Raw genomic sequence first — 22,708 nt, forward strand, 5'->3', positions numbered from 1 at the left:
AGGCGAAAAAAAATTTTTTTTTCGTAGTAGCGCTGCACTGCACGAGAGCACGAGAGGCGGGGGGCAAATAGGAAAAGTGTGGGCTACGAAGTATTCGCTATTTATGTTGTTGCAGCGGCTGCGCTCGTACGAAGTCAGCCGGCTGCGCACGCTATTAGTTACCGCTTTCTCAGCCGATGGTCCCAACGCGACCATTCCGCGATGACAAAGAATTCGTGCTTGTTTCATCGGTGGATGGCGTTAGAAACATCACCTCAATTTTTATCAGATATGCGGCGTGTAAAAACGTATATATTTAAATGTGGAGCTCTAGAGTGTGGATGTGGGGATAACGACGGGGATGGATACAAAAACAAAAAGGAGACGGTGCACGAGTTAGCGGTGTTAGCGGTAGAAAGTAGTCGAGTCGCGTTATATGGAAATGAAAACAACAGCAGGAGGGGGCGGCTGATGGTTCCGCTGTTTCCAATCATGGGCTTGAAAAACGTCCTTATGTGCGCGGTCGCTGGTGTTCTGGCCGTGTTCGCGTTGCGTCAGTGGCGAGTACACACTTGGGGTCGGTGCCGAAGCAAGCGCTCCATGATCGGCAAGACTGTGGTGATCACGGGCGCCAACTCGGGTCTCGGCAAGGCCACGGCGATCGAACTTGCGCGGCGAGGAGCCAGGGTTATTCTCGCTGTTCGCGACATCAGTGGAGGCTTGCTCGCTGCCGCCGACGTGCGACGCGTGACTAGCATCGAGAACGTCGTGGTTCGCTACCTGGACCTCTCGTCGTTCAGCTCGATCCGGGCGTTCGCCAACGGAGTGCTCAAGAGCGAGATGCATCTGGACGTGCTGGTGTGCAACGCGGGAGTCTTCCAGTGTCCCCTGACGCTGACTCGAGACGGTTTCGAGATGCAGATGGGTGTCAACCACCTGGGACACTTTTTGCTCACCAACCTGCTCCTAGATCGGCTCAAAAACTCGCAACCCAGTCGCGTCGTGGTCGTCACGTCAAACCTGTACAAGCGGGCCAAGCTCAAGTCCAGCGAACTGCTCATGGACGTGAGCAACTACGACAAGCGACTCGCCTACGCCAACAGCAAGCTCGCCAACGTGCTCTTCGTGCGAGAGCTGAGTCGAAGGCTTCGCGGAACGGGGGTGAAGGCTTACGCCGTGAGTCCAGGCATGGTCTACACAAACCTCGGTCGCCACACCAAACTACCCTGGTATTTGATGGTCCTGCTGTTGCCGTTCGCGCTGTTCGCGGTCAGAACTCCGGAGCAGGGATGCCAGAGCATCGTTGACTGTGCCGTGAACGAGGAGTACGAACAACACTCGGGAAAGTTCTATTACAACTGCCGGCCCGAGAAATTGGAGAGCATAGCTTTGGATGACGATCTGGCGCTCAAGGTTTGGGCGGAGAGCGAGAAGTTGACGGGTGTGTTGTCCGTGGACGTTAGAGGCTGAGCGCGGACGTGTGTAGATGCGATTTCAGTGATTGATACGTCGAGTTTGCTGGTGTTTCAAACTCTTCGTCGTAGCACCTGTGATCAAATCTGTTGCGAAGGCCTACAATTTCTGGACGCGCCTTTTAATTCGCGGCAGCTAGTTCCACCATAATGTAGTAATTTATTGTATTCGTGTATTTTGTGTGTGTGTCGTAGCCTCCCCGATCAGTTGGACGGGGAGGCCCAATGTGTGTTCATCCACGTCTTTACTGCGTGCGTAAAATAAACGTGACCTCCCCCGCATCCCAGTGTGTCGACTCCCTGCTATTTTTGTTGTGCGTCGTGTAGTTTCACTTTTTGGCACGACGCCGCTCCTGTTGACAAAACAAATCCTCGTAGCGTGGGATATTTCCGGAACCGGAAGTGGCTAAGCTACGCTCGCGAAAATGCGCGGGTGGAGAAAGCGTAGTATTTAACTGACTGGTTTAATTAGTACCAAACTGTAACGACTACCGCGAAAATAAATTGCGATTATGTCATAACAGAGAGAGCGCTGCGCGCTCAGACGCGTATACGAAACTGAGGCTTATGTACGACGGTGCGGCCGAATTCGCTTTGAGTTGGAATTAAAATCCCCTTGCTTGTTCGAGCGAGTGCGAGACTCCTCGAAGGTGTTCGAAAAGAAAAATTTTGTCACATGCCGTACTGAAGGTCTGTGGTCGTGAAGCATGGCAAACAAAAAGAAGAAATACAACGCCAGGTTCCCGCCCGTAAGCCAGCACTCTCTGTTCTTTGACAAACGCTGACGCGTTTCATTTTCTCATTGCTTTGGCGAAGGCGCGCGTTGAATGGGTCCCACCGTTGACCCTACGATCGGCCTCGATGTAAACGAGCCCCGAAGCAGTACTGCTAGGTGGCCCGCCTTAAAACGTAGCAGATGTCGCCTTGTTTACTCCTCATTGGTCATGCGTCCTGTGAAGCCGCGAGCTGCGTTCGAACCGCGATTCGAGGTCGCTGTGAATCTCCCAGCGAGCGCGCGCTTCGTGCACCCGGCATTACTGCAATATGGGACCGTAGCGCAAAAAACGGAACGGCTCTCCGTATGTAAAACTGGCGCGCTGTCGTGATACGAAGAGCTCGTTTCCTTCGCGACATGCTCCACTTTTTTTTTGTCTCGTCCCGCTTACTTACATTCCTAATACAATCTCGCGTCTGAACGGCTGTGAATTACAGAAAGGAGGCCGCGGTGGTTAGCGACAGCACGGGATGTTGAGGCAATTTGCTGACCCTCCAACGTTATGTACGTCGGCTTGCAAGCAAGCAAGCCCCTGCGTCAGTGCGTACGCGGTTGAACCCCGGAAATCGAAACAAAAATAAACAAGCAGTCCGCGGCGATCTTTTCGAGCAGGAGCGATCTGTTAAGCCGCCTCCGCGATGCGGATTGTTTCCCAATCGGCGAGCGTGGCGAAAAAAACAACGTGCTGTGTTTCGCCGGCTGCGGCCTCGCTCGAATTTCTACGATTTCTCGTTTTCATTTTAACGGCTCGCTCGCACTTTTATGTACCATCCCCTCGTCATAAAAGCCTCTTGCGAGAAAAAAAAAATTCCGTTCCTCGTTGTTTGTGTAATAATCTTTTGCGCTCGCCTTGTCATATTGTTGGCGGTGGGACGGTTTTTTTTTATTTCTTTTTTTATGTCTACGCGTAGTGTTTTGTTTAGCGCGGCTGTGCGTATGCGCTCACGATCACCGTCGAACAGAGAGTTATCCATCACGCCTGTTTACCGAACCGAAATATCGAAAGGAACCGGGAATAATGAGGAAGGTTACCTAGCGCGTAGTGGCGCGCCGTGCACGGAGCATGGTAGATGATGGTGGCGCGTATTTGGCCCTGTTCTTTAAATTTTTGCGTCTCTACTGATAAGCTCTTTTTTTTTTTTTGCGTTTGGCTAAGCGCTTACTGACTTATAGTCGCAAAGTGTGCCCTTACATTGGCAAGATCTGTGGCGCCTAGCAAGCTTTGAGCCTTGGCAGAGGGAATAGATTATAGTTAAGCATTCATTCTTGCCAATTTCAGCCAACCTGAAGGGAAGAATGACTGAACATTGAACTATAGTCGATTACAACCTAAAAACAAATACGAGCTCTGCCCCCAGTACCTATTACTCATCTGTGCAAGAGAGTTGTGCTAGGTGGTTTCCATTCACACCTTAAATACTTTTTGGCTGCTAATGTAAATACTACGCACACCAAGAATTAAAAAGTTTGTTGTCCCTACCCAAAATATTGTGTTTGGATGAGCAGTGGTGTTGGAATCTTTGCCGAAGCGTGGCAGGAAGTTCAAGTTTCCTAGTGAAAATAACATGTGTCTGTATGGCAAAATCGCCTACCTGAAATACGCAGAAGGTTCCTTACATCATGGAATTGAGCAAATGCGACTAGATAGGACATCTATGCACATTCTTTCTGGGTGGGACGGCAGTGGGCGGAGTCTGCATTTATTTTTAGGGCGTAACCGTCTATAGTTGTTGCAGATTTATGATAAAAGATATCTTCATTGTGGTCGTAGCGCGACAAATGTAGACACAAGAAACTGCTATACATTCTACTAACTGATTAGTAGAATGTATAGTAGTTTCTTGTGTTATCAGGCTGGGTGATTGCCGTGGTTGCTTTGTATGTTAGTTTCTAAGCAAGTGTTTTCTGTGATTAAAAAAACCAGGTGAAGTTTAGCGCCTGTCCTGTGTGGTTCTGCTCTTGTGTCTACGTTTGTCGTGCTGCGATAACAATGAATACTTGCCAACTAGCCCAATTTGCAGTTCTGATAAAAGATACCAACACAAGAGGTCATGAGTGCAGACACCGACACAGGAGATCAGAAGAACACAAATGCCGACTAACGACTGAAAGAGCACACTGGGGAGGAAAAAGAAAAAGTAGATGCAAGAACTTATCTGTGCATGCGTGGATAAGTTCTGTGCCTGATGTGCAGTGCTATAGACACACGAGAATGAAGACGCGCGTCTGGTGGTAGAGGACTGGCATAGCCCCTAGAGGCGCAACGTCCACATGTTTGGACGCAACCTGTTTTCACCAGTTATTTAGACTAGCAGCCAAGAAAGAGCAAGATACATTGCATATAGGATGAATTGAACCTCCTGCACGATCACTGTGTCTTTCCTTAACCTCAATGTGCTGCGTATGAATGCAGCCGACCACATCGGTGAAGGCGTTACGATGTTTGGTGTCTGGGTGGACATGCCGCGCTCCAAGACCAATGTCAAAAGTATTATTTTTCTTTGGTCGAAATGAGTATAACCAAAAACAAATTGAGCATACATCTTAAGCCTACGATTTGATTCTTTTTATGTAAAAATGAAACATGACTGACTGCAGAATAATTACTTAATTACACACTAATTAGGATGAATTACTAAAACTCGCACAAAACAACATATTACGTCGTTTTCTTTCTTGAAATGCAATATCATGTGCCTTAGAATTATGTTGTGCGAATTTGGCACATTTGCAGACAGTTGATCGTAATTCGCACCTGAAGGTGTTATCGATACTAGTGGTAGTGCATGCGTGAGCCATCTGTCGTTTAACTTGCGTAAAGAAATGAAATGCCCCACCAGTTATCTCTCGCATAGACCCCCACGTGTGCCGGATTGACAGGCAGCACTGCATGCATGCGCAGATAAGATTTTGTGTCTGCTTTCTTTTCTGCCCCAGTGCACACTCTCGCATTCGTGTTGTGCTGATCTCTTGTGTCATTGTGCGCACGCCTACCTTCTTTTATCTCGAAAGGCAGTACGTCATGAAGTGATGTCTTGGGCTTACATATGATTAGAGTACACCTTGGAATAGGCTTTTCACTGTAATGGGAATATTTGTGGCAGGAAGCAGTAAGACATCCGTGCAATGCGTAAATTCCTGTTATATTGTTATTGGTTGTCCAAGCATGGCAGTAAATGAACCACAACACACGAAACAAAGTTCTTTTGTTTGTCTTGCTCGCTGCCTGCTCTGCTGTGCTGTTACCAGGAATGGTGCATAGTCTGTTACGTCCTAAAAATAAATTGTAAGCTCCTCTCACAGCCCTCACTGTCCCACCCAGGAAAATTTGCATATGCCCTATGCAATCACATTTGCCCATTTTCATGACTTCGAACACCCTTATTCCCATACAGATCCACGTTTGTGTCGCTGGTTTTCAGTCGAAAACTTCGACTTCCTACCAAATTTCAACAAAGATTCTCACATCGCTGCTCAGCCAATTGTAACATTTTAAATAGGGACAGTGAACTTTTATTTCTTAATGTGCATAGTATTTGCATTAGCAGTGAAGAAATACCTAATGTTACAATGGAAACCACCTAGTACAACTCTCTTGCACAGATCAATGGCAGGCATGCCGCAGTTCTGGAGGCGAAGTGTGTATTTATTAGGTTGCAACCAACTATAGTACTTCTGGTAAACTTCATGTAACTAGACTAACCATGCCAACCCAGATCTGTTAAGGCCTTGTATTTCTTGTGTCGCTGTTTTTATGCAGCGTCGACATTGTAGTGTATCTTTGCTTCACGCAGGCAAGAATCAAGAAAATAATGCAGAAAGACGAAGAAGTCGGCAAAGTAGCCGCACCAGTACCTGTTATCATCTGTATCCTTCCATCCATGAGTGCTCTTCTTCAGTTTAGCAATGGTTCGCTGGTGGTTACGCAGACTCTCATTCCATTTTATCTTTATCTTCATGCCAACTTTGCTTGACTATTGAAAGCTGAATTTGTCAACAGCGTAAAATTTACTGAAAAAATCTGTATAACCAGTTCGGTGTTTATGAAAAGTTGCAAGGATATTGGCACTTTACCAGCATGAAAATAATGACTGTGCTTCAAACACCACCCCTCAGGCTTTGAAAGACTCTGCTTTGCAAAATGGAAAGCCATATCAGCAAAACATTGCAGTTTCAGCATAAACTTGTTGCCTTCATGTTTTTAGAAACTTGTAATTGCTTGAATATTGACAGTAAAGGGATGACTTAATCTAGTTGGTTCATGTTGATGTTGGTTATGTTGACTATGAGTGCACTGATTGAAAGTATCGCGTAAAAAGCTCTGACAGACACAGGTCAGGAGGAAGTACCACATAAAGGGTTCACAGGTTAACACGAAGTGCCACCTAAAGAACTTTCAGGTTAACAGGAAGCACCACATAAATAATTCACAGGTTAGCTGAAAGTACCACGTAACTGACGGATTAACAGGAAGTACCACATAAAGAACTCAGACACAGGTTAACAGGACAAATTACCACGCACAGAACTTGGACAGACATGGGTTAACAAGATGAAGTACCACACGGGGGGAACAGGACGAAGCTGAATTCTTGATGCTATACCTTCAATTGGCACGCACTCAATGTCAGTTGGGGAAAACAAGGCACGATGAGTAATGACACATGAACGTCTGGAGCAGCATGTGAGAATATTAGATGAACATGTGAACTACCCATTGTCCCCAGCGGAGTGGTCGTAAGTCAATATGGAAAGCTTAATGACAAACACAAGTGGTTCGCTATTTCTACTTTTTTTCTTTCAGCCAACACATTGAAAATGCTGTGCTCGCTGTGCAGCATGGCATTTTCAACACGCTGGTTAATGAACACATTATCACTTTCGCATGCAATGATTCTCAGTATGTGTTGCATTGTTGTGCAGTTTCGAAGGTATATTGACCATGGTTAATCTAAATTAATAGCACACTTTTGTAGGAAAGCTATGACTACTCTTATACATGCAGTTAACTCTGGCTTATGGAAGTGTGTGAAGTTTTTCATGTACGGTAGTGTCACTGAGGTGTGCTGTTACAATCGGTCTGGTCAAACCATTGTTAAAGCCCTCCTGTTGTTGCTGCCACTCTATAAAGTACCACCAATCTTTGATGAGTGCCACTGTCCGCATAGAGCTTTTCTGGTTCCATACTTGAATGGCAGTGCTTACATAACAGATAGGAAATTGGAAAGCTGTATGAGGAGAAATCAAAAGAGAAAAGGTTGATGCTACTTATCCTGACCAAAGGAAAATGCTATGGAGGGGCTTTAACTACAATCAGCGTGTGCATCTAACTATATTTGTTTACAAGCTCCTGTCTTAGCACCACTTTGTGGCATGAAATAGGAGGTCTGGCAAATTTTTATTCCAAGTTCCCCAAAAAATCTGATGTTTGCAATCATATGTGCAGTTGGCTCCGTTGTATAATCGAATTTATTGCTGCTTGACATGTACACATTGTTTCACACTTACGGGAAAACTCAGAGCGCATTGCAATGTGCTCTGAGTTTTCCCCTAAGTATGAAACAGCCTGTACATGTTCTAATGAGAAAGAAAAACCCTGCAATGCCAGTCTTCTTGCAGGCGCTATTCATTCTCGAAACTGCTGGGCACAGAAAGAGGGCTGACGCATTTCTCTATTGGCCAAAAAACCTCCAGGCGCTGATTTGCATAAGCAACGAATGCGAAATCTGGATTCCCATGTGCACTTCTTTGACTCCCGCAACACCCAGCTCGAGCTCTCGAGCTTTTTGTAGAGTCCCTTGTAACGCGTGCCAGTGAAATCACGAGGTCAAGAAGTGCCAAGACGCTCTCCACGTCTCATCTGTGAGTGACATTTGACTTTTCATTCATACTGATCATTCTCATACATATGTATGTTTCTGTTGCCAATGGGTGTACTTATCACCGATGGGTTAACGTTAATGTTGTTACTGGCAGAAATGCCAGAGGAAACGTCGGTATAGAGATAGCTTGCACATGACGTCATGGACGCAGCTGCTAAATGTACTGGTACTTTACAATGACAGCGCTGATGACAAGTTGTGGTTAACCTGCTTCAGTGTGATAACGATGTGGCAGAAATGCCTCTGTATGTGAATAACGGAAGAACCTGCATGTGATGTCTTCATAACATTAATGTGACATCGCAAACATCCTGTTTCCCCATGCTGGTGCTCCAGGACGGCGATTTCAGTGACGTCTATGCAAGCCATCTATAGAGAATTATAAAATGTGATTCTGTGGCATTGTTGGTTGTGTTTTTTTTTTTTTTTTTTTTTGGCGGATTCTGCTTCTTTAATGAAACCAGAAACATTATATTTGAGGCGCTATAGGTAGCAGTTCACTTTCTGGTGGTTTAACGTGTGTGTCTTGTAGTCGGTTATGACCCAAGACTAAACGTTAGCTCCAGCCACAAAACCGCGGTGCACATGTCCCTTGCCTCTGTAAGAGAGTCGTACCAGCTTGTTTTCATTCAGAGCGCAGGTACTTTCTCTGCTAATGCAAATACTACGCATGTTGGAAAATAATGGTTAGTTTTTTCTGACAGAAAATATTTTGACTGAGTACGTATGTCAGAATCTCTGATAAAATCTGCCGGGATGTCCAAGTTTTCCACCTGCAAACAGTGACACAAAGGCGTATCTGTATGGCAAAGTTCAACTATCCTAAACACTCAGAAGTGCTTGACATCACAAAAACATGAGTGAACGCTATTGGAGGGAACATCTGTGTGAATTCCTTTTGCTTCTGATGGCATTGGCTGTGGGTGGGGCTTATATCTTTTCTTAGTGTGCAACCGAAAAATGTCAAATACTTGGTTAGAACAGCTTGAAGTGGTGTGTCCTGGACATGCATGCGTCATTTTGGCTAATGGCTTGGCTTGACTGGCTCACAGTCAGCAAGCCAGTCCCGGGTGATCTCGCCAATTTCAAAACCATTTATTAACAACAGCATGGGAGTGCATTTGTTGTTTAGCATTGTTCACGTGCCACTTATTAGCATGACATGTTGCTTTTCAGCCAGCAGAATTTACAGAAGTCATTTTGCTAGCCTGTTGGTTTTTGGTGACGTCAACGTGTACACTTATGGGGAATGTTGGACATAACATAATCCTTTTTTAGTTTTATGCGGCTTCATTGCAGTGAAAGTTACAAATGCCGATGAACAACAGTATGGGCATAAATTGGAACACGTACAAGCCAAAAACTTGCATTTCAATGTGCGCATGCATGATGGCTTTGTTCAGGCTTCCTAATATACTTTTGTGCACCAAAATATGCATACGACAAATTTCAAGCAAAATGCCCAATTTGTTCGTGCCCTAATTGTAAAACTTGAAATTGACCACTGGAGTCCGCAATATATATATATATAACGCAGGGACAGCACAACGTGCATGTAAATTTCTATTGTGCTCATCATTATGATGTAACTGTAGAGGTAATCCTGTTTAAAGTAAGTATGCAGACCACGCCAAGTTTTGCGTCATTCTGGCGCAAGTGCATTAAAGAAAAGGAGAATCGGGCAAAAAAACAAGTTTCCTAGGTGTGTGTCGGGTTTCCGCATTCCATAAATGTAAATATCTTACGTTTTTTTTTTTAACATTATAGCGCAGTATACAAAGAATGACCCACATTGTATTTCTCTAGGTCCATGCGGAAGTGATAACATTTACTGGCTAGATGATGAAATCACCTCAGTGACAACACTTTACTTGCATTAGCATAAATATTCATGGCTCTCTCCCTTTGCCCGAAGGGCACTTGGAAAGCCTCCGCAAGTATTCCTAAGAATTTCGCACACATATGCTAGTGCTGCGCACGTAGCGTTCCTTGTCTTGTGTTCTCTGCAACAGCTCTGCTAGCCATAAATTACCGCAAAGACATTTACCTGGGGTTGCTCTTTTGTTAACAGCGACACCCTTCCGCTCCACTCTTCCCCATGGCAAACATGCATACGCATGCACGCACAACTCTTCTATCAGGCTCCAAACCGAGGATCACAAGATCTTCAGGAGTTTGTGCGAGGAACTCCGTAAGCGTGTCTTCGAGCTGCCACCGCTCGCGTTGAATAGAGGCTTCATTAGCACAGACGCCTGCCGCTCGTAAATCAAGTCTTGTTAAGCCCCTTCTTTGTATCTCTTATCTTTCCTTTCTCCTTTCTTTTTTTATCACATCTTCAGGCGATCAGAAAGAACTTTAAGAAAGTCCTCTTTACAAATTGCAGTTTTTAGTGTTGAGTGCTTCGACAAGTTCAACCCAAGATCGGTTTTTCCTTTTTTTTTTTTCCTTGTCCGTTCGATCTGTGTCGTTAAGTATCGACGGAATTTACATTCTCAAAATGAATGCGCATGGTTAATAGTGTGTCTAAGTATGACAAATTCTGTAGAAAGAGGTCTGGAAAGGGCAGAGTGCACTTGATCCTGAAAGGAGTATGGATGGGAAATGTAGATTGAGAAATAATAGAAATTCAAATGAAGAGAAGCTCCGAGGGAAAGGGGCGCGTAAGACGAAAAGGGTGAATGTAAAAACAACCCTTACACTACGCACGGCATTCTCCAAGCACGTGGGTCATGCAGGATGCTTAAAGGCTATCTGAAACAGAATTTCATTTTGGCTGAATTCATTATGAGCGAAGCAGTACATAAACCTGAAACGATCTCGGCAAGGCCGAAAAGCTGGTACTGGCATGGTTTTCTCGTTGCCAGCCTTCAAACGGCATTTGAGCAGATGACTCATCCACCAGATGGTTGTCACTGTAACATAAGTTGACCCACACCGCTGCCTCTGAGATGTTTCAGTGCCTTATCTCTGAATTCGTGCCGAGGAAGCACGTGTTCTAGGTCATGCCGTTGTCGTGCGTCACTCCCGTCAAGTGCTAATGGTGGCACTCTTTTTTTTTGTTTGTTTCGGTATTGAAAATTGCTGTTTTTATTACCTTTTCGTGTGGCTGCCACTGTCCTTTAAAAGGACACTAAAGTTAGTTTAGACTGCAAGATTATATTCTGCAAACTCTAGTGTTGTTAATTTCACCACCGTGGGTTGATTAGTACATAAGAAAATACAGAAGTACATAAGTACACAAGTTTCACTTTTAAATTACCTGCCAAAATCTCCAATGGTGATGCCACAGATTTCAAAAGTGTTTTTTTGTATTTTGGCCACATTGGCTCAAAGCAATTTCCTGAAACTTCGTTTAAGTCTCTAGCTCACTCAAAAGACAATGTGCTTGATTTTTACTGACTAGGAACTTCGTAGGCCCTAGTAATCACCGTCAAAGTCTATGATGTCACGGCCAGTGGTTCTGGAGCTTCATGGTGGCATTGCCACTCACATTTTCTTTTTGCGCGTTTTCTCACATCAAGCGTGATGGTTTTGGTATTGTTAGAGAGTAATTTACTAATTCGAGAGAAATCTTTTTTCTCTTTAGTGTCCTTCTATCCTAACCTAAGCTAACCTACACATTTTGAGGCCAACTAAGATTTTGTTGCAGCAGGCCCTTAATTAGTTCTGACTTGACTTTTTTTTTTACTTCTCTGTGCCTGATCATTTTTGTCATTGTTCTATGTTTAAAGAAGCTCAGAGCCCTGTAATCTCTCGATAAAAATGAAATGCTGCCAAGTGTAAGGGTGCTCACGTTAGTTTGATACATACATACTATCGGTAGTCATTTCTGCAAACCGTTATGTGTCCCAAGGGGTCTACTATGTGTCATGAGTCATGATGCCATTAATACACTTGTTTGCTTTGTTCCCACCATCACGGCAACTGCTGCATGCAAGTGCATTCTTGAGAAATGCTCACAGCACACTGGTTTGTTATTATATTTTTGTGCACATCATCACACTTGACCGTCTTGTTACAATGAATCAGCAAACCTTGCTGAGCGTTGTGACTTCGCAAAACATTGATGGGGACGTCAGGTGCAACATTTTGAGGTCTATGTTAGCATAACACTAGCAGGAGGATCGAAAGGTGGGCCAGTTGGTAATTCATTTTCTTTGTTCAGCGAACTGGGAGCGCAGAAAAAAACACAAAGGACGAAGCGAGGAACCACATGACGAGGAACCAAGAGCGCTCGTCTTATGTGGTTCCTCGCTTCGTCCTTTGTGTTTTTTTCTGCGCTCCCAGTTCGCTGAACGAAGAAAAGGCATAAAACTAGGATGTAAATGTTTGCCCAACATTGCTCATTTTTAAGTGTCATCATGTTACAAAGTTTGAGAGGCGTGCGGTCGAGTTTCTAGGACTTCAAAAATAGACCTCGGGACACATCGAAGAATGGACATGTTGTTTTGCTGTAGGTGCTTCTTGATGACTTTAATCTCTCTTTCAAAATTTTCCATACTGCACTTCTCGGCATTGTTAACTGGAACAACAATCCACTTCAATGCAGCAATTATGGGCTTCTCGAAGTTAGGGCTAGCCACAAACTCTGTCAAGTAGCTCTATTGAAATGTTCCATTGAATTCCAATCGTTTAATATGTTGTCCTTAAGTAGGTTAGGAAAATTTAGTAGAATTTACATGAATTTCATTGTATTCCGTAAAATTATACGGAAATCATACGAACTTATTGAAATGGCGTTCGTAATGTATCGATAGGGAGGACAGACATTGGCTGCTGGCTGACTTCAATAGACTTTTTTCATGGCTTTTCTGCAGTTCAGTATGCATGAATAATGGCAGATTAGTAACTTCCACATACAGCGTGTACAGTTATTGACAAAAATATGAACAAATTAGGGTTAACTAAAATCCACTATTTTTATTCTTGTTAGCACCAGTATGCATAATACGAGCATGATTCCAGTTTGTATGCTAACCTTGAGTGCTAAACCATCTTCGGCAACAAGATAATTAGTGCTTAAACAGAATCGCGAGTAGGGCTAATAGGTGGATGTTCATCGTAATATAATTGACAGCGCAACGGGTTAAACACGGACAGAAAGAAACGGACACAGCGCTGTGTCCGTTTCTTCTTTCTGTCCGTGTTGAACCCGTTGCGCAGTCAATTACATTACGAAGATAATTAGTGGTTCGAGATGATTATCGCTTGCAGAACCTATTTTACTTTGTAATCTTTTTCGTGTTTCATTTGTCCATGACTTGATAAGCACAGTTTGCTTGCACATTGACAGGGTAATGTAGATTGGCTCTCGTAATGTAGATGTGTAAAAAACAAGCGCATGCATGTGCAGCTAGAAAACATTCTTCATGGAAGCATGACAGGCGGTGCCATTGGTCGGGAAAATGTGCAGTGCAGAGAAACGCACTTCCGTATCGTGAAAAATGGTCTATTCTGCAGTTGTGGCATGCCCAACCTAAAAAGATCAATTAAGCAACGGATTTGTGAATTCTTTTATTTACTTAATTGCACAACTTCTGATTACCACTGGCCGACGTCGGGTGTCACTGTAAATCGGTGTATAGTGTTTAGTAGAGCAGTTTTCAGTATTACTGGAAGAGCACTCAATAGTATTTTGTAAGGCAAAGTTTGTGTAGATCCCTGTCAGTCAGCCTTCACACCTTTATTCTGATTCTGTTTACGCCTCTATATGTTATAAACATCTGTTTTTAGTTGCAAACAATAATTGGCCTGCAGCAAGTCTGTAACCACACCACATTTCAGTTTTTGTCCTTCGTCCACGTTCTTCATTTGATCAGTGCAACAGCACCAGAGCTACGACATAGAAAGAAAACAATACTGAATGTAGCGCGCAAAATAGGTCATTGCTTTGTATACACATTAAATACAAAGAAATGCCGTCCTGATAGGGCTAGCTTCACCACGAAACGGATGGTATGCTTTGTTAGCCAAGTAGTCCCTGAAAGCTTTTTCTACGCTGCGAGAAACAGCTGGCTTGCGCAGGCACAAGCTGTCGAAGCCACTGTGTAAACATTCAGTCAGACAATGGACAAATGCCTCATCTTTCCCTGATGGCATCTTCACGCAAGCTGCCATATTACTTCAAGTGAAGGCTCTGCCTGGCAGTTGACTATTGAGTTCCTTATTCATAGGCACGTTAAATGCAGAAATTCTTTCGTTAGATTATGAGATAACCAGTTAACCAACTTGAATGAAGCTTGTTTCATCTGAGAGAACGGAAAACTCGAGCGTGAAATTTACCAATTTGTAAGATTGCACAAAAAGAATAGATGTTACTGTCATGTAACTTGAAAAGTTTGCATGAAATTGTAACAATGTTTGCAAGGGCTTTGCAAAAAAGAAAAGTCTTGCAGAGTAATGACCAATTTCAGCGGAGTGTATAACACATTCATTCTGTTTGCCTTAAATGTCCCGTTAAATGTAGTTAACAGAATTTTCCTAACGTTTTTCATTGCTGAGTTACAGTAAAATCTGGTTGATAAGTTCCTGTTCATTACATCTTACTGGCCTTTACACTCTGAAGCACAAATTTCATTTCAGACTCATTTGAGGGAGTTTTTACTGGGTTTTGCATCAAATCATACATTCCTTATCCACGGTCTCTTGCGGTTTCATGTGGATCGTCCAGAAGCCTATTTACGAGAATTACATCCAGTAGTACACCAACCACAAGCTCCACTGTTCTTCACTACAATACTATTAATTTCTCATTTAATTTTGTTGCTCTTACCAGTGGTTAAGTCTCTTTTTCTTTCGTAATACTTTTTTTTTAATGCCTTCACCATCCATCTTTCCCACTTGGTCGACAGGAAGGCGTGCATTCTGGCGGATGAGCGCCTGCTCTTCTTGAAGGAGTTGGTTTCCTCGGTTCCCGACGTCCAGGGTGACGAGGAACCCTATGAGGTACCCCCTGTGCGGCCTAAACTTACAGGGTGAGCACCCCTTTCATGCCACGTAAGCTGCACTCGCAGGCTCATGACATAGCTAATTTGTCATGTGTACCCTCCTTTAAAAAGAATTTATAAGGGAACAGTGGCACAATGATGGTCACTGTTTCTTGTTTGCTTTAAGCAAAGCCTTTGGTTTTTCTGGTACTTTAGTATACGCAGTGGTGTTGGTGTAATACCAGGTTACCTGACACTGGTAGTGACGTATTGTGACGCTGAGTCTGACCACAATGCCTTAAAGCTGTATCTGGGTCATCCACGCCAAATGTCCCTGCCATTTCAAATTTCAATGGTCTGAAAATATTTTTATGTCAAAATATAACTTCCGTAGATTAAGTATTGGTTACTCAGATATTCATACATAGCGCAGCATTACAAGGGGTAGATGCAAACTAGAACACTTTGACAAAATTTGTGGAGGCGTTTATGGCAGAAAAATTGGAAGTAATATAACTGAGACTCCAACATCTTACGCAGACGCTTTTGCTTAACATGTAAGCCAAATTTGGCATTGAAACAAGAAACGATACTCTCAGAAAATTTTTTTAACAAACGTCACTCGGACGACATTTGCAAAATTTGGAAGACTGCCGGGAGTGACGAAAAAATTGTTTCTCTCCAAATTATCCTAGCAATTTACTGTTTTCAATGCAAGAAATAAATTTTTTTTTTTCGATCCCCTTTGAGATGGTCACCAAGATGGCTGGGACATTTGGCGTGGGACGATCCATCTTCATGTTCCGCGAGAGCTTGTTCAGTATAAGTAGCAATTGTGCTGTGATGCCTTGTCTAACCACAGTGCTTTACAGAACTGTTTTCACGTTCCACTAGAGCTTGTCTGGTACTTGTACAGTCAAACCTCGATATATCGAACACGGACATATCGAATTATTGCCTATATCGAACGGTTCCTATATCACGTGGGAAATCGCATGCATTTTTAATTTTTTATTTCGAACGAAGTTTGACGTATAATGGATATATCGAACTCAGCCACCCCAAACCGCCCGCGCTCTGTTGACAGGCGGCGAGCTTTCCCGCCGCGCTCCGTTGACAGGCGGCGAGGTTTCCCGCAACTCTCGAAAATAGCGGTAGCGCGGTGGGCGTTTACGACTGCTGCACACATCGATGGCGCCGAGTGCGCCACTTGAACGTAGTGGCATACGCACGCCGCAGCCTTGCAGCAATGACGCACTGCACTTGTTGCACCACAGACGACCCTGACTTTTGCAGCAAAACTGGAAGCAATCCAGCGCTTTGAGAATGATGAGAAGAAGTCGAGCGTCGCGGACGGGTTAGGCATACCAAGGAGCACATTGAGTACTCTGCTCAAAAACAAAGCCGACATAAAGGCCAAGGCCGAGAAGAGTTGGCACTCGGGCGCGCGGCGTGTACGCAAAGCTGCTTTTGAAGATGTCGAGAAGTCTCTCCACAAGTGGTTCATGGACGCAAGGGCCCGAAATATTCCTGTATCGGGGCCGATGTTGCAACAGAGGGCAAAGAACTTTGCATTCATTCTCGGCGTCGAGAATTTCAGTGCGAGTAGCGGTTGGCTACAACGTTTTAAGACTCGTTTCAACATTGTCGGGAAGACTGTGTCGGGAGAGAGTGAGGACGCCAATGATGAAGAAATTCAGAAGTGGCTTGATCATGAGTGGCCCAAAGTTCTCGCCAAGTATGAGCCGAGCCAAATCTTTAATGCTGACGAGACGGGCCTGTTCTGGCAAATGCTTCCGCGGAAAACGCTGGACACTCGCGGGGACGAGTGCCACGGGGGCAAGCAAGGCAAGGCCCGTGTGACGGTCCTATTGCTGCCATATTGCTGCCAATATGGATGGGAGCACGAAGCTGCGGCCACTTGTAATTGGCAAATTTAAAACCCCGAGGTGCATGCGGAACTGCCCCAATATTCCGGTGACTTATGCCTGGAATAAGAAGTCGTGGATGACGAGGGATATTTTCCTCAAGTGGCTGAAGGCGTGGGATTCGGACCTGGTGCGTCAGGGACGGAAGGTATGCCTTATCGTCGATAACTGCACGGCACACCACACCGATGCCCAGCTGAGCAACATCGAAGTGGTATTTCTGCCGCCCAACACCACTTCGAAGCTCCAACCGTTGGACCAGGGCACTATCCACACATTTATGTCTATCTACAAGCGTCGGCTGATCGACATTTTGCTTGTAAGACTCCGGATGGGCCAAGATTTGAAGATCGATCTTTTGGGCGCCATCCAAATGCTCAAGGCGTCGTGGGAAAACGTCAAGCAGTCGACGATAGCCAACTGCATTCGGCATGCGGGCTTCGGTGGACGCACTGACGAAGCATCAGTGAAAGAATCCGAGGAAGCTGGGTTGGCATGCGCAGATGAAGAAAGCGAGCTCGCCGAAACGTGGAGCAAGCTGGAGAGCTTTGTTGGTACGGAGCCGCAAAGCATGTGCATCGAAGACTTCGTTGGAGGTGACGACAGCACTGGTACAACGGCGGAGCTAATGGATGTAGAGATCGTCGCCGAAGCTACCGCTGAGCAGCCGAATGAAGACGCTGCCGAGGTGGATCCCGCAAGCGCTGATGGTGCCCCGCTCCCGACATCAGCTGAGGTCGTAGCCGCTTTGGCCTTTGCGCGCCGCCACTGCAGCGCGATTGAAGGCACCGGCCTTTCACTTGTGGATCGCCTGGACTATGTTGAGGACGCAGTCATCAAACACGCCATTGACAACAAAAAGCAGGCTACTCTTTTTCAGTATTTTAAGCCAACACAATAAATACTTTGTTTGAATCTTCAAATGAGTATTTACTGCACCACGATTGGTTCGTTGGTTGTTTTCCACAAGTTCTTGACGCATGTTTTACGTGATTTTTTATATCGAAGACTGGATATATCGAACTATTTCGCGATCGCCGTACCGTTCGATGTATCGAGGTTCGACTGTATATGCAATGGTATTTGTGTAATGCCAGGTTACCAGACACTGGTAGTGACATAGGGTGTGTTCCAGTACTCGCCATTAACGGCTAAACAGACAGCTAAGCGGACAGTAGCTATCTTAAGCCCTATTGCAATTCTCACGTAGCCAGCTAAATAGCTTGGCAAAGACAGCATCGGAGACAAATACAATGCAGGCTACTTTGCTGTCCAAACAAGATGGCGGTCAGACAGAAGGCTAAGAACTCTCGTAGTAGGTCGCTAGCTCAAAGGAAGACATTACCAAGGTTTGTTACACACTTAATTCGAGCTACGTGGAAGTTTTTACAGATTTGAACACAAAAAAAAGTTCAAAGCACAGCGACTTCATTGGATATTTTTAGCCTTCTTTTGTCGATGCAAGGTGACGTAGCGTTGCACAGGCATCGTGAAGACGCGTTTCATTCCTTGGGCGACTCGGACTTCGAAACTGTCAATGTAGAGTCTACGTTGCTGTCCAGAATCGGAACACAGACATATTGTGACACTTCGTCTAGCCACAATGGCATTACAGGACAGTCTTTGACCGGTCTCCTTTGTGCAGTGTCCGGAAGCTTCGTGCCAAGAATGGAAGCACTGATGTCCCTGGACCCAGTCACTCCACTGCGGAAGAGACGGACAGTGCGGAAGACGAGGAGGACGACTACTTGGAAGAGGTTTGTGCACTCTTTGCAGCTTCTTTTTATTTCTTTATTTAGCCCCTCTGCTAAGCTTTTAGCCACGTCATTGTTTCTCTAGCTCGCAGATCTACTAAGGTGGTGATTTCTGGGTCTGTTGACATTTTATGGGCATCCTAACAAAGCATTGTAAGCCTCCGATTTCATGCAGTGCTTGTTGCTGGACACTACAATGCTCTAGTGCTGTGTTGTGGAGGGGGAGGGGTGGTTGCGTTCTTTAGAAATGTCTTTGCTCACACACAATAAAATCAGATTTGTGAGAAATTAGAAGCTTGCAATGCTAAGCTGGCATGTTCAGGAAATGCCAATGAGACTATGATGATGGCCATGCTGATGCACCACAGTGAAGACAAACGCAGATAGCATTGCCAGCTCACTCACAAATGTGTCGCTGAAAAAGATATCTGACAGTTGACTGGTGATGGGCTGTGGGCTTTTGCATTGAGTTTCCTATGTTAAATTGCCCTCACTAGTATTGGGCTCCACAAGCAAGCTTGTGACATTAGGATGGATAACTGGGTGTGTTGGTTTTAGCATGTTTCAAGTTTTATCCTCCTTAAAGTATGTCGCCGCCTTTTAAAATGACATTTTTTTAAGGTGAATTTTAACTAATTTTTTAAGAATTTAGAGGCATTCATTACTTCACTGTCTGGTTTCGTTCAAAAGCTATGATCTTTTTCATAACTGTCCTCAAACCAAAAATCACATGTTTGGAAAGCTTTATTCTTATTTTTCTCGAAACTTGACTTTCACGAGTTTTCCATTGCTCAAACGCTCTTAACTTTTGAACAAACCAATAGCTCTTCATCAAAATTCCCATGCTCCTTTGTGAGACATCAAGCTGTGCAATCAACTAGGCTACCAATTCAATTGCAAACACCTGAAAAGCCATAATTGTTTAGTTTTTGGGCTGTCAGATACCTGATATTGATGATAGCGCAAATATCCTAGTTCATTGCACAGCATATATATGCAATTAGTGCTGCCAAGCCATTTTCTTTTTCTGTGGTAGGATCGGTAGCTATGACTGCTGGCGTTATAGGCTTATTTGTGGTCTTTTTAATTAGCTTAAAATTTTTTATATAATACATTTTAAAGGTCTTTTACAACTGCCCTTGTGAAGGTAGACAAAAAGCAAGCAAGTTAGGATGAAAATTCGAAAAGATTCCTAAAAAGGTGTTGACGTATATTAAGCAGACTTGTAAGTTGGGGAAGAAAGTCCTGCAGTGGTACTACAGCAGTTCTTGTGAAGGGATTTCTTGTGTGTCGTTGGATTGTTATGCTTACAGCATTGAGGCAGGCAGTAATTGCCGACTCAAAATCCTGCTTGTGCAGGAGACAGATGACGGGAGCAGCGAGAACACAGCTGAGGCTCCGTATCCACCACTTTATCCAGGTGTTCGGAAAACTGCTTACCTCCAGCCCCCAACGTAAGTGTCGTCTCTGGGTGTTTCAAGTCGTACTGATTATGCTAGAGTATTTGAAAAGGTTCAGAAGCCATGTACAGTATTTGTGCAGAATTTACAGTGTACGCCTGCACCATTCCTGCAGAAAATGCAGCATACATCTGCGATGTATGTTGCATTTGTATGCATGCTGCGACACTAGATAATTTTGTACAAATTACATGCAGTATGTTTAGACATATACCTGTAGCAGGTAGTATAGGAACATGTACTGAAGTTCTCTCGGCAGCCATGTCAGCACGAGATATACACAAGAGCGTAATGTAACAAACCAGCATTGAAGATCTATGTCTTTCAACAGTCAAGTAAATGTGGAGGCCTACCGCAAGAGCAAGTGTTCATAATTCAATAGCATTGTCTTTATAGCTGGAGTGAAATTATTAGCTAGTTCAGTGGCATAGGCAGAAATTTTTTCCGAGGGGGGGGGGGGGCACCTCCTTGATCCAACATTTGGTCTGGGCAGATAAGTGGGGTCAAGTGTCATCTTGTGCTCTGTATCCCATGGGAAAAAATATTTCGGGGGGGGGGGGAGGCACTGGCCCTGTGTGCCCCCCCCCCCCCCGGCATTTTTTTAACAGTATTTTCGGTATGAAGTTCTAGATAAGAGCACTGGTAACAAACATCGCAACAGCACATACTTGGAGACAGGGATGCAGAGAGCGCTCCTGCCTCCTGTGTCCCTGTCTCTTAAGTTTGCAATATGCCACTGACGTTATGTACCAGTGAGCCTAAGCTGTCAGCACTGCTAAAGTTCGGTCACGTGTGTCTCATTTACTTTTCTATCTGTGCCTCACTGCCTGCTTTGCTGCATTCTTTGCAGATTTCCACCTACCATCCCTCACCTGCCCCAGTTCCCAGCAAACCTCATGGCCAGTTCAGCAGCGAACATCATGGCCAGCTCAGTGGCAAACATCATGGCCAGTTCGGCGGCAGCAGCAGCGGCGGCGGCAGCTGCAAAGCCAGATGATGATTATGATTCTTGAGGACTTGACAGGACTTCAAACACACACACACACACATACAAAAAGAAAGCGGATGTGATATGCAACCAACCTCATTTACCAGGCCTGGGGTGACTGAAGTGCTTCGTGTGGCTTTCAACGTTCGAGTCACCAGCTGGTGCTAGAGTGCTGAGCAGAGTGATGACGTACAGCTTCACACTGTCATTGGGCAACCTACTTGTCCGTCAACTTTTAAGTCAAGTCCTGGGTGTTTGTGCTTGCAGTGCCAATTTAAGAATGGAGCAGACAGAAAGCAAGTCAAGCCAAGGCACACAGAAAACTGGAAAAAGTGTGTGAGAAAGCAGTACCCGGTTCTCACGGTGTATCGTTCTCACCGATTCGTGCAAAGCCTGCTGGAAACTTGGTGTTACACCATTGCTACCCTGGTGCAGCACCAGTGTAGCCCTGGGGTCGTCTCCTGGTCAGCGGCAAGTATCACGTCAGTAGTGACACAAGTGTTTGGCAACACAAAGCATGGATTGTTCATGTGCTGGCATTTTTGCCGTACCCCCATCTGATCACCGGGACTCTGCACCGAAACTGTGCGAAGCCTTCAGTTGTACCTAGGGAGCACGCCATACGCTCCGCATAAAACATGCCCTCACTGTTCCCGGCCCCACTTTCCCTGTTTCCCTTTCACATCGCCCTTCCTCCAAGAGTGTTCATTCATTTGTGTCACCCACGCCATTTTTGTCACTTCGTGATGTCCCAGACGATGCACATTTGCATCTGCCACCGAAGCATCCCTCGAGGTTGTGTTGTACATAGGCGGCCCTCTTCCTTCCTGTTGTCTGTCAGGTGTGACGTAGTAACTTAAATTGAACATTAAAAAAAATTGCTAATAAAATTGAATTTTTTTTAGACTTGTGGTGTAAGCTTCTTGGCAAAGTGGCCTGGCTGCAAGCCATATGCAACTGCATATGCACCATATATGGAATTGCATATGCAGCACATACAGAGAAGCCACTTGTGGACGTAGACAGTGGCACCTGCAATGATAACTCTCCAGCAGCTGCCTGTGGTCCTAGTTAAACGACTTGATAAGCAAGGCCCTTGGCTCCCTCTGAACTGCCATGACTGGCATGGGACTCATGAGGCTGATTATGCTCCAAAAGGGAACCTTCAGTGGGTCAAAACAGCTTAATAGAAGAAATTAGTTAAAAATCCACAGCTTAATGCTGATATAACTGTTTTCGTGAACAAGAGATGGAAGTTCGGGAACCTTTACCTTCTAGTAGTCAGCTCTTTTGTGGGACATTTGCTATAATAGTTTTGCAAGAATACAAGCTTTGTCTATCTCATCTGGTATAATGTCCATCTTTGTTGTCTCGGAACCCAGGTGGTCAAAACTCGAGAGCTTGATGGCCTTGACTGCTCTTGCTCTTGCCTTGGGATGTTGGAACTGACTAACCAAGCAGTGTTCATAACCCAAGCTCCCAGATTGCTAAAGTTGGCAACGCCTTGCAAGCTGTAGTAGCTTGCGACAGACAAGAAGCTGTGC

The 22,708-nt window shown here is 44.8% G+C and overlaps 2 protein-coding genes across 2 annotated transcripts; both read left to right on the forward strand.

Moving 5' to 3' along the window:
- Nucleotides 1-391: 391 nt before the first annotated feature.
- On the forward strand, nucleotides 392-1,727 carry LOC119401471 (retinol dehydrogenase 14). Its single transcript, XM_037668305.2, has one exon. It carries the CDS (start codon nucleotides 451-453, stop codon nucleotides 1,447-1,449), a length of 999 nt encoding a protein of 332 aa, XP_037524233.1. The 5' UTR covers nucleotides 392-450; the 3' UTR covers nucleotides 1,450-1,727.
- Nucleotides 1,728-2,028: 301 nt separating this feature from the next.
- LOC119401474 (dr1-associated corepressor) lies at nucleotides 2,029-21,219 on the forward strand. Its single transcript, XM_037668311.2, has 7 exons — nucleotides 2,029-2,200; nucleotides 6,021-6,093; nucleotides 7,995-8,088; nucleotides 14,960-15,082; nucleotides 18,608-18,719; nucleotides 20,076-20,170; nucleotides 21,027-21,219. Exons 1-7 carry the CDS (start codon nucleotides 2,159-2,161, stop codon nucleotides 21,187-21,189), a joined length of 702 nt encoding a protein of 233 aa, XP_037524239.1. The 5' UTR covers nucleotides 2,029-2,158; the 3' UTR covers nucleotides 21,190-21,219.
- Nucleotides 21,220-22,708: the final 1,489 nt, after the last annotated feature.

The sequence above is a fragment of the Rhipicephalus sanguineus genome, chromosome 8 (genome assembly GCF_013339695.2).
Source record: "Rhipicephalus sanguineus isolate Rsan-2018 chromosome 8, BIME_Rsan_1.4, whole genome shotgun sequence".
NCBI lineage: Eukaryota > Metazoa > Arthropoda > Arachnida > Ixodida > Ixodidae > Rhipicephalus > Rhipicephalus sanguineus.

Bases quoted from the DNA above. Each gene is read 5' to 3' on its own strand.
- LOC119401471 (XM_037668305.2), top strand. From the start codon at position 451: ATGGTTCCGCTGTTTCCAATCATGGGCTTGAAAAACGTCCTTATGTGC.
- LOC119401474 (XM_037668311.2), top strand. From the start codon at position 2,159: ATGGCAAACAAAAAGAAGAAATACAACGCCAGGTTCCCGCCC. The intron at 6,094-7,994 runs GTATCCTTCCAT...CGCAACACCCAG, and splicing joins ACCAGTACCTGTTATCATCT to CTCGAGCTCTCGAGCTTTTT. The intron at 8,089-14,959 runs GTGAGTGACATT...CTTGGTCGACAG, and splicing joins ACGCTCTCCACGTCTCATCT to GAAGGCGTGCATTCTGGCGG.